The sequence below is a fragment of the Centruroides sculpturatus genome, unplaced genomic scaffold, assembly GCF_000671375.1.
Source record: "Centruroides sculpturatus isolate CEXI.00-Female unplaced genomic scaffold, Cexi_2.0 scaffold1581, whole genome shotgun sequence".
Lineage (NCBI taxonomy): Eukaryota > Metazoa > Arthropoda > Arachnida > Scorpiones > Buthidae > Centruroides > Centruroides sculpturatus.
In genome coordinates this window covers 103,249-115,095 of record NW_019385787.1, presented here as the reverse complement: position 1 = coordinate 115,095, position 11,847 = coordinate 103,249, and the positions used below count along the sequence as shown (strand labels likewise).

General features: G+C 30.6%; 1 protein-coding gene across 1 annotated transcript in view; it reads right to left on the bottom strand.

The window, feature by feature from the left end:
- The window catches only part of LOC111642141 (clathrin interactor 1-like), a 90,111-nt gene that overhangs the window by 21,702 nt on the left and 56,562 nt on the right, over positions 1-11,847 (bottom strand). Inside the window, exons 3-4 of the mRNA XM_023388418.1 lie at positions 8,152-8,290; positions 671-755 (exon numbers count right to left, since the gene is read on the bottom strand). Of these exons, the coding sequence (XP_023244186.1) occupies positions 671-755; positions 8,152-8,290 (224 nt within the window). The remainder of the gene's footprint in view (positions 1-670; positions 756-8,151; positions 8,291-11,847) is intronic.

Genomic DNA, 11,847 nt, shown 5'->3' with positions numbered 1-11,847 from the left:
AAAAAATAAATATATATATATATATTTAGAAGTTTAATCTGTTATTTGCAATTTTGTATGTATTATTTATTTTATGGGATTTAGAAAATTTCTTGAAGTAATAAGATACTTGCAAATTTTATATTAAAAAAAAACAACAAATAATTCAAAATTACATTCTTGGAATGATCAAGTTTACTGAAAATTTCCTTGATACTTAAATGCTGATTATAGGCATCAATTACTCCAATTACATCAATTTTTTATTCAATGAGTTTAAACTTACATCCCATTACATCTGAATACAATAGCTATAGGTAAGAAAGATCTGTGTTAAATAATCTATATGATTCTTTTCCCACCTTACCTTTTTGAGACCTGACTTTGCTTTACAACTCTATATGCAAATGGATACTTCTGTTATGATACAAAGGCTTACTAAACCAAGAGTATTTTTTCTACTTTTCTGCAAAAATGTTTGCAGATGATTTTCTAAGAAATGTGGAATAATTTATATTACTTAAAAATTAGTTTTAAACACTTTACTTTCTGTAATACTTTATATGAATGTACAACTACGCAATCTTCTTTGCATTTTTCCCTTGTTTATATGGGGTCAGGATTCCCATCTTTAATCAGTTTTCTCCATTTCTCTCTATACAGAGTGTCCTCTCTCCTCCATACCTTCTCTCCCAAATCCTCTGCTGCCATCTTTCTCCATCTCAGCTTTGCTCTTTCCTGCTTCTTTCTCCCTATCACTTCAACTTCCCAATCCTCTTTCCAACATAGTTCTCACTTCTCTTCAAATGTTCAACCATCTTAATCTACTTTCCTGCATCTTATTTATAGGACCAACTTTGACTGTTCATCTTACATAATCATTACTAATTCTGCCTTCTTTGTCACACCACAGCCATCTCAGCATTCTCATTTCCGCTGTCTCCATATTCTTTTCTCTGGCTCTTGTAATTGCCTGTGTCTTAGAACTGTACATCATTGCAAATCTTACCACAATTTTGTATTATCTTCCTTTAATTTGCAGCTTATTTTCTCATCACACAGCAACCCCACTCATCTTTCTCCAGTTCAGCCATCCACTCTGAACTCTATGCTGAATTTCTGCACTCATTCCTCCATCATTTGCTACATGATCCAAGATGCTTAAATTTACATGTTGTTATTAACTTTTCACTCTGGAGTTTTATATAATTCTTATCCCCTTCACCAGATGTCATACATACTGTTTTTGCTATGCTGATCTTTGTGCCTCTCTCTTCCAGCATTTTTCTCCATTCTTCCAGCTTCTTCTCTACCTTATCTTGTGATGTTTTTCACAGCACAATGTCACCCACAAACAGCATACTCCAAGATGCCTTGCTCTTCACATCTTCCACTAATACATCCACCACCAATATGAACAAAAATGAGCTAAGGACTGATCCCTGGTGCAGTCCCAACTCTCTCAGTGAATCTCTGTGTCATACCTACAGTACTTTCTACTTGAATCATTGCTCCCTTATACATTTCTTTTACAAGTCCTACTGTAAGACTATGTATAAAACTAAATTATAAATAATTCAATAAACTACAAAGTTTTTAAATTACATTTAGGAAGCTTTAGCATCAAAAAGATTGAGTAGAATTGTGGTAAACAATTATATTCTAGTTTAGTATTTTTCATTCATTTTATTCCCATGTTTATTCTCCACTACACAGGGATAGTGCCATACCTTACTAACTCACTGTTGAAAGGACATCATCCAGTGATGAATAAATAGAAAATTTGTGTGTTTTTGTCTAATTTAAATAATGTTTTTAAAAAGAGAAAATTTAGTTAAATACAATTAAAGTATAGTTTCCAAAAAATGTTTATTTGTTTATTTTGATTTACATTATATACTTGTTCAATACATTCTTGGAACTACAGTGAATACATAAGTAATAACACACATAGAAGACTGTTTTGTGAAATTAAATATGTATGAGAAGTTTAATTTTAATAACAAAAATGTATCTATGTAAATAAAACATAAATTAACAGATGCATTTGGAAACTTACTTTATTATACAGTGTGTCCCCCTTGCTATTGTACCCAGCATTTCTTTAAAATTTTTATGCTATTTGGGCAAGCAAAAATCCCAATGTGATACATGAAGAACCCCTTCATTCCAAGAAGATTGGTGTTTGGTGTGAGATGTCCTGGCAGCCCATAATTAATCCCATGTTCTTCGATACACTCATCATAACAGCTGCATATATAGAAATCTTTAACATCTTTGTAAATCAATTGGACGTTGAAGAACTCTCCATTGGATATTTCCATAAGGATGAAGCAGCATGCCACATGTGCCAGCATGGCCAAATGTCAGTTTTTGCAACTATGTCATTTTGAAGAGACTTTGGCCACCATGCATTCATATCTGATGCTGCCTGATTACTTTTTATGGTGATATCTGATAGGTGAATTTATGCATACTAACCATAGACACCTTGAAAGCAAATAAATATCACTAAAACAGTTCAGGCAGTGGCATTATGGCAAGAACATTATGAAATATGGTGGACCAGTTTCAATGTTGTCTGGATTCAAATAATGGCCACTTCCAGTACATTATGACATCACCATGTTTGACAAAATGAGGCAAGTCCACTTTAAATTTCATTGAAATATCTTCATTAGTGGGAAAATTTAAGAAAAGCATGGTTTGGTAGGTAGTGGGACATCCTATATAATAGACTTTCAGCTTTAATGAACACTCCTTTGCCTGAATTACAGTAAATTTTTACTATATTATACTAAATATTCCAAGTTATCTTCTGGTAAAGATATTGGAAGAGATATTGGTATTGGTAGCCCTCTATCCCCCATCCATGAAGAAGGTTCCCATTTTTACCTGAAGGGCGTGCTGTTGAAGATATAAGGGCTGGAAATTTTGCCCTCTAANTTTTACAAGTCCTACTGTAAGACTATGTATAAAACTAAATTATAAATAATTCAATAAACTACAAAGTTTTTAAATTACATTTAGGAAGCTTTAGCATCAAAAAGATTGAGTAGAATTGTGGTAAACAATTATATTCTAGTTTAGTATTTTTCATTCATTGAACATTTTGAAAAATGTTTCATGTGTAAATTTCATTTTGTACAAAGTTTAGACAATTTATATCTTACAATTTTTGAAAAAAAACCACACACCTTTCTTAATGTGTATTTTGACATTCATACTTATTAGATTTATAAAACAGAAGTGAAGTTGTAAGTTTATCACTTACATAATTCTACAATAAAATTGCACATTTACATAAATAATTCATTATGACACTATTTTCTAGACTATGTATTACTTTTAAGTCATATATTTTAAATTTCCCTTTAAATTATAAAATAATGGAATTAAACATTTATAAATTTTGTATACAAGCATAATCATTTAAAACTAAACTATATTATTTATACAATAGATAAAACTAATTCAAAGGTCTATTCAGCTTACAATAGATTATTTTAACGAGTTAAAAGTATTAATGATAAAGTACTATATTTTAAGTCATTTGTAAAAATTTATTAAGTTGATCTCACTTCTATAAAATAAAAATTATGTTGCAAAATATAATTATATAATTACGTTTACAATAAAACCTTTATTTTGTCCATTAAATTTCTGGTCCTTATGTAATATGTGAAAATTAACACCATGTTAATTTTAAAATGATTTTTACATTTATGATAGAATCCCATAAACTTGACTTAATGTTGACTGACAAGGTGACAATTTACTAAAAATGATCACTTTTACAGCATAGCAATGATGCTAAGTCTAAATAGAATCTTCATAAAGGCATTACATGTGCAAATTCATATACATATTAACTATGTATCAATAGTGACTACTTCTATTTGTAGTTAAATTTTAATTTAAGAAAATATTAGCTACTTTTGAGTTACTGACATTCATGTCATGGCATTTTGCAGTAGCACCTTGGAGGAAAGATTATACTCTAACACACTGAACTGATGCTATTATCAAGTGTTGTCAGTGAAGAACAATAACTTATTTAATCCTAATGTTAAGTTATAAAAATTGGATTATATGTATATTTATTTATTTGTTATTTTTTTGAACGACACAAGTTTTATGGAATGCCCAGTTATCAAAAGTCAAGTTTTGATAACTGGACTCTACTGTAATTAAATTAACTGGTTTCTTTTTTTAAATCCAAGAGTCACTGCTCTAAATTTCACAATACAATGGGAGTGTTTCAATGTATCCACTCAGCAGTGACCAATGTATATATTCGTCAAGGGTGATCATGTGGCACTGGTGAACAACGGACATATCTGCAAAAGAATTTTGCAGATATTGCCAAAAACTACCGTGAAAAAAAAATTCACATAAAAAAGAAATTAATAATAAAAAAAGACTTTTCTTTACTAGACATAACTGTTCACAAAATCTTTTTCCAAAACAGTAATGAAAAAAAAAAACACGAGGGAAAATACTTAAACTACAATCAATAAACTACAAAGTTTTTAAATTACATTTAGGAAGCTTTAGCATCAAAAAGATTGAGTAGAATTGTGGTAAACAATTATATTCTAGTTTAGTATTTTTCATTCATTTTATTCCCATGTTTATTCTCCACTACACAGGGATAGTGCCATACCTTACTAACTCACTGTTGAAAGGACATCATCCAGTGATGAATAAATAGAAAATTTGTGTGTTTTTGTCTAATTTAAATAATGTTTTTAAAAAGAGAAAATTTAGTTAAATACAATTAAAGTATAGTTTCCAAAAAATGTTTATTTGTTTATTTTGATTTACATTATATACTTGTTCAATACATTCTTGGAACTACAGTGAATACATAAGTAATAACACACATAGAAGACTGTTTTGTGAAATTAAATATGTATGAGAAGTTTAATTTTAATAACAAAAATGTATCTATGTAAATAAAACATAAATTAACAGATGCATTTGGAAACTTACTTTATTATACAGTGTGTCCCCCTTGCTATTGTACCCAGCATTTCTTTAAAATTTTTATGCTATTTGGGCAAGCAAAAATCCCAATGTGATACATGAAGAACCCCTTCATTCCAAGAAGATTGGTGTTTGGTGTGAGATGTCCTGGCAGCCCATAATTAATCCCATGTTCTTCGATACACTCATCATAACAGCTGCATATATAGAAATCTTTAACATCTTTGTAAATCAATTGGACGTTGAAGAACTCTCCATTGGATATTTCCATAAGGATGAAGCAGCATGCCACATGTGCCAGCATGGCCAAATGTCAGTTTTTGCAACTATGTCATTTTGAAGAGACTTTGGCCACCATGCATTCATATCTGATGCTGCCTGATTACTTTTTATGGTGATATCTGATAGGTGAATTTATGCATACTAACCATAGACACCTTGAAAGCAAATAAATATCACTAAAACAGTTCAGGCAGTGGCATTATGGCAAGAACATTATGAAATATGGTGGACCAGTTTCAATGTTGTCTGGATTCAAATAATGGCCACTTCCAGTACATTATGACATCACCATGTTTGACAAAATGAGGCAAGTCCACTTTAAATTTCATTGAAATATCTTCATTAGTGGGAAAATTTAAGAAAAGCATGGTTTGGTAGGTAGTGGGACATCCTATATAATAGACTTTCAGCTTTAATGAACACTCCTTTGCCTGAATTACAGTAAATTTTTACTATATTATACTAAATATTCCAAGTTATCTTCTGGTAAAGATATTGGAAGAGATATTGGTATTGGTAGCCCTCTATCCCCCATCCATGAAGAAGGTTCCCATTTTTACCTGAAGGGCGTGCTGTTGAAGATATAAGGGCTGGAAATTTTGCCCTCTAAAAATTTCTAGAACAGTCCAGAACATTCGAGAGTATTCCACAACATTCCAGAACGTTTGGGAACATCCCGCAACATCCCAGATCATTGTGGAACATATCAGAACACTCTCTAATATTGTGGAATGTTCTGGAGCATTGTGGACCATTTGAAGCCATTTTTTGTGTGGGTGGGACTATCCATTGGTGGGTGTATATAAAGCAAGATCCATTGTGGGTTTGATCATGAGTTTCTTATCAGTGACGAAGGGAAGAACCGAAAAAGAAGTGAAAATTCCATTATTAGAAACGTTTAGAATGTTTGAAATTTTCGACAAACACTTCCAGTTATCCCCAATTCAACACCAGCAGACGAGATCAATGCATGCTTAAAAAAAATCACATCTCTGGCCACACATACAAATACTGCGACTAACAAAAAATATGAGAGTTGAACTCTCAAAAGATGAAACAGCAGCACATTTTGCTCAAAAACTTTTACAAATAGGTGAAGGCACATATCCCACTGACCAGACGACCGGCCTCAGTGAACTCAACAGTGATTTTTGCAACATGGCCACTACTGAAAAACAAACTCATCGACCAAATTTATCCAAACATTGTTCACAACTATACCAAACCGGAGTGGCTATTTCAAAGGGCAATTTTGGCAACTAAAAATAATATTGTCGATGATATCAATTTTAATATTCAAAAGAAAATTCCTGGTGAGGAGAGAATATACAAATCGATCGACACGATGGTAAACGTTGAAGAAAGTGTCAACTTTCCTACAGAATTTCTAAACTGTTTGCAAGTATCAGGAATGCCATTTACACTGCCTTCGACTAAAAATTGGATCTCCGATCATACTACTCAGAAATCTGAACTTATCAAAACTATGTAATGGAACAAGGATGATCATCAAACAGCCGAACTTATGACTGGAAAGGACAAAGGGGACACAGTATTTATCCCCAGAACACCACTGATCTCTACTGAACTGCCATTCCAATTTAAAAGACTGCAATTTCCAATCAAATTAGCCTATAGTTTTACAATTAACAAAGCGCAAGGACACACTTTAAAACATTGCGGCATCAACCTCAAAGACTCCTACTTCTCTCACGGTCAACTATACGTAGCTTGCTCGAGTAGGAAATTTGAAAAATTTGTACATATATACCCCAGATAACAAAATGAAAAATTTTGTTTATAAATAAGTATTGTAAATAGTTAGAATATGTTTTCAATAAATTTTTATTGAAAATTTTCTTATATTTTAAAGTTTATCCTTTTATTCCAACTACCAAACAATCTCATTTCAACTCCCTGAGCGAAGCCGGGTACCCCAGCTAGTATTATATAAATCATAGATATAAAGTTAAAAATCAAATAACAAATAATTCATATGTTAAATTCCCTTATATAAATAATTTATTTGAAAAATATAAACCAGTTTGAGAAATTTTCTATGTGTATAGTGGCAGAACAAAAAAATAAGATGATGAATGTAATTAATGTTATAAATTATGAAGACCAAAATACATCAAAAAACCAACTTGAAGTCACAGGTGTTTACAAGCTATCATGTACTTGTCCAAGATCAAAACTTTACATAGAAGAAACAAGGAGGAAGTTGGAAACACAATTAAAAGAACATGAAGCTGCTATTAGGTTAAAAAGTTAAGAATCACCGTGGTGTCTATATTGTATCTCTATGTAATACGTCTCTGTAATCCAACAAATGGTAGACGGACTCACAGCAAATTTGCTGCGAGTCCATCTACCATTTCTTGGATTACAGAGACGTATTACGTAGAGATCTAATATACAGCAATCCAGTTATATACTCTATATTGTAATAAATTTAATTGCAAAATTGATAGGAATAATCTTAAAATATTATATAAAGTAAAAAATTGTTTCAAAAGAAGAATAATAGAACATTTTTGTATTGTAGCATATGCAAATGTGATAAATCTGAATACCAGGATGAATGTAGAAGCATGCTGGAGGAGGGAATCACACAGCATAAAAGAAACAAAAATTGTTAAAGTTCATTGTGTCCACTGATGAGGCTTTATTTTGTAAGCAAAATGCATTTGGATTTTATGAACATGAAGTTACTGGTAATTAAAGTTTAGTATTTCTTCGTTATTTGTTTGTCTGCTAAAATGAACACTCAAAATCAGATAAGAAAGAGTAGTTTTACTTGGTTTTAATCTAAGAATTATTTTATTAATTTTTAGAATTTACAAAAACATTTTATATATAATTACACAAAACTTGATAAATTTTATTATAATTACTTACCATTGACACCTTGATCTTTACCATGTTCATCAATGAAAGTGTAGTTTTCTAGACTTCGTAAATCATATATATGTTCTCTAGCACTTGTTACTACACGTTCTGAACCATTTCGGATAAGATAGCCCAACAATAAGAGTGCCTAAAAAAACATGCAGAAAATTTGAATTTTATTGTTACTTAAATTTTTGTGTCTTAGTGAGAAAAACACTGTCCTATTAGACTCTTGTATTAGTATCATTATTTCACTACCTAGTGCTTTGAATCTGCACTGGTAAATAGCATTTATTTCAGGACGTAAGCTATCATCATTGGAAATGTTAGTGTGCTGTTTGCATGTGCTGAAACAAAAGAACGTTTGGTTGTGACATGGATTTGTTCAACCACATACTACATTTTGTTACACAAATTCAAAATGGCTGTAAAGAGTAAATGACCTGGCACATTGTCAAAGAGGTTATTCTGTTGTAATGCTGACTTGTGACAACAATGCCAAGATTTGATGTGATGCATCCTCTAAGAGGTCTTGACCATCTCCTCTAAAACTCAACCTGTTGCTCTGTGACTACATCTTCAGGCCACTGAAAAAGCTCTCAAGGGATGCCAGTTTGCTAATGGTGCCAAGCTTGGAAGCCTGGTTCCACAGTCAACCATGGAAGTCTTTTTGCTCAGGCTATTCAAAATCTAGTGACATGCTAGGATATTTGATTGAACCAAGGCAACTGTAGTAGATATGTAGCCCATGCATCACTTACTTCCTGTATGTTCATATATTGAAACCAATAAACCATTACAGAAAAATAAACCAACTCTCACTTTCATTTGGGCAACCCTTATATATTGCATAAATAAAGATATTAAAGAATTAAACACATGAAAAATGAAATATTCTTAATTTTTACTGGAATTATTTGAATTACAAATTTCATATCATCAACTTAAAATAAATTAGACAGAATTAAATAACCTAATAAATATGGTATAACAATTTGCAGGGCTTAATAAGCCTTGCAAATTGTTATACCCTATTTATTAGGTTATCTAATTCTGTCTAATTTATAGTCGTGAGCAAAATGCGTTATTTATTATTTTAATAAGCCTTGCAAATTGTTATACCCTATTTATTAGGTTATCTAATTCTGTCTAATTTATAGTCGTGAGCATAGTATTTTATTTATTATTAAAATAACTTTCCAGTTAAAATACAACAATAAAATAAACATTTTTCTGAGTTGTAAGTGTAAACTTCAGCATCCTATTGGATGGCCTGATAATTAAACCCTATCAGGTCTTTATCATAATAAAAATTTGAAAATCTTAATTTAAGAATCAAGAATTTTATAAACTTACCTCAAATAGGTTAAATTCTTTATACTTGCCAAAGTATCAATGTCACCTAATTCTTGCAGGTGATTATTGGATAGTATCAAACTCTCTAAACTAGGAAGTGATTCTTGCAAATTATCACCAATTCGACTAATAAAAACAATCATCATTTAGAAGTTTTTTTTTATTAAATTTACATTATGATTCATATAAAACAATTTAAACTGATAATTTACTTTACCATATAATTTACAGGAATAATAGCATACAATAATGTCACTAATATATGAAAATAAGTTCTCCTAATTGCATTAAGTTTTGCCTTGGCAAATTATTCACACTAATAGAAAACTGAGCAAGACTTTTTGAAGATAGGAAAATTTTTATTGGGGTCTTTTTTTTTTATCTTACCTTCATCACTATTTTTTTTATAAATCCAACTTTTAATTTTAAATTAAAATTAAAATCATTACAATATAAAAAAATCTAGTTTATCAATTCTCCTTGTCCGAACAGTAGAATCTGTATTTAATTTTTTTTTTTGAGTTGCTAGTTATGATAAATTTGATTGTACAGTAGTAGAGCATCAATTATCCAATTAATAAACTCCAAATACCTTTAAAATGCAGTCTATTTTAAAAAACTTATTTAACGTTTTCAGTCAAATTAACAAACCTTCTTCAGGATCGAACTAACAGAATTTAAATTTGCCAAACGGAAATTCCAAAACATATACTCAGAGCGTACATTTTGGAATATTTTTTTTTTTTAATAAATTGGAAAATTTTTAAAATAATAATAATCATGGCTAGTGTATCATTAAAAATTATTTCTTCATTTTGCACAAACAAAATAAATATATTGAAAAATATAAAAACAAAAAAAATTATATTTCAGAAGTTAATCTAGTATCAAAATATTTCAATTCAGCATGACACACAGTCCTCAGAAAAACACCACAAAAACAAGCAAAACTCACCACTCACAATGGGGAAAAAAAAAGCCTCGTTCAAATACTGGCGCGTCCTTAAGTACCCTCTTGTGATTGTGTCATGCTGCCAGCTAAAACACGCACACCGACAAAAATAATATTCGAGTAGTCCAAGACATAGCCAAATATTGCAGTGCCACAGTACTAGTGGAAATTTGAATTTGCCGACTGGAATGCTTTCGGTTAACCGATGTTTTGGTTGATCGGTATTTGGATAATCAATGTTCTACTGTATTCAGTGAAAAATCCTTCTGAACTACTACTTGATTCCAAGAATTTATAAAACTTAGTTTAAAGAAAATTAATATTTGATTCACTTTTGTGAAGCATGCTATCAAATTGGCTTGACCAACCTTAAATTCTGGTTTGATTATCTTGCTAAATCATCATGAGAGTTAAACTGTTTCAGGTAACATTATAAACTTGCTCAATTATAGCACAATTAGAAAAGCATTACAATTATGCTTTTCTAATTGTGTGGTAATAAATAAAACCCAACACAATATATAGTTATTAAGTAAAAACTTTGTAATTTCTAGAATTAGTACTCTCTGGAATTGGTTTGAGTTAATTTACTTTTTGTGTAATCAACATGCTACTATACTAAACTTCTAATTTATTGAATAGATAATAAAAACATTATGAATCATGCTTCTACTTCACTATAAAAATATTCAATTAACAAATGATTTTTGATAAATTTGGTGTTAACGTCCTATCCTGAAGATTAAAAGTATGTCAATTTGTTTTGTACTCTGCAAGACCATTACATAGTATCGTCCCCTTCACTTCAAAATTTTGATGCCCAGGGCCAAGGATAACGCCAAATTCATACTGCATTGAATAGACTAATGACTAGTATAATGTTATTTGTTTAATCATTGTACGATATAACAAATAAAATATCTAATTATTCTTAATATAATGTTTTACTATATCACCCAGAAAATTGTTTTTCGCCCCCAAATATAAATTGTTACTAATCGCCCCTCAACATAGAAAAACACCCACATGGGGTGATATCGGCCCCACTGAGAAACACTGTTCTAGACCCTTACTGCAGCTCCTGTATACTTACTCAATTTTATTTTATAAACTTACAAGGGAACTGTTGGAGTGTCTTCTAATAAATTTTAATAAAATTTAGTTAATAACTAAGTTAAAAGTATACAAACTCTATTTTAAATTTGTAGCATTCACTAAAAGTGTTGATCAGAGTTATTAGCAATCAAATGTTGCACTACTTTATAGTAGTTTAACACAGTTATGCAAATTTTTAGAAGTGAAACGGTCGCGGAGGAAGACGGCGATATTACATTTAGAATAAATTCTGGAATTTTCAAAAATGGTTGAAGAATTAATAAAATTTTGTATACTTTTAA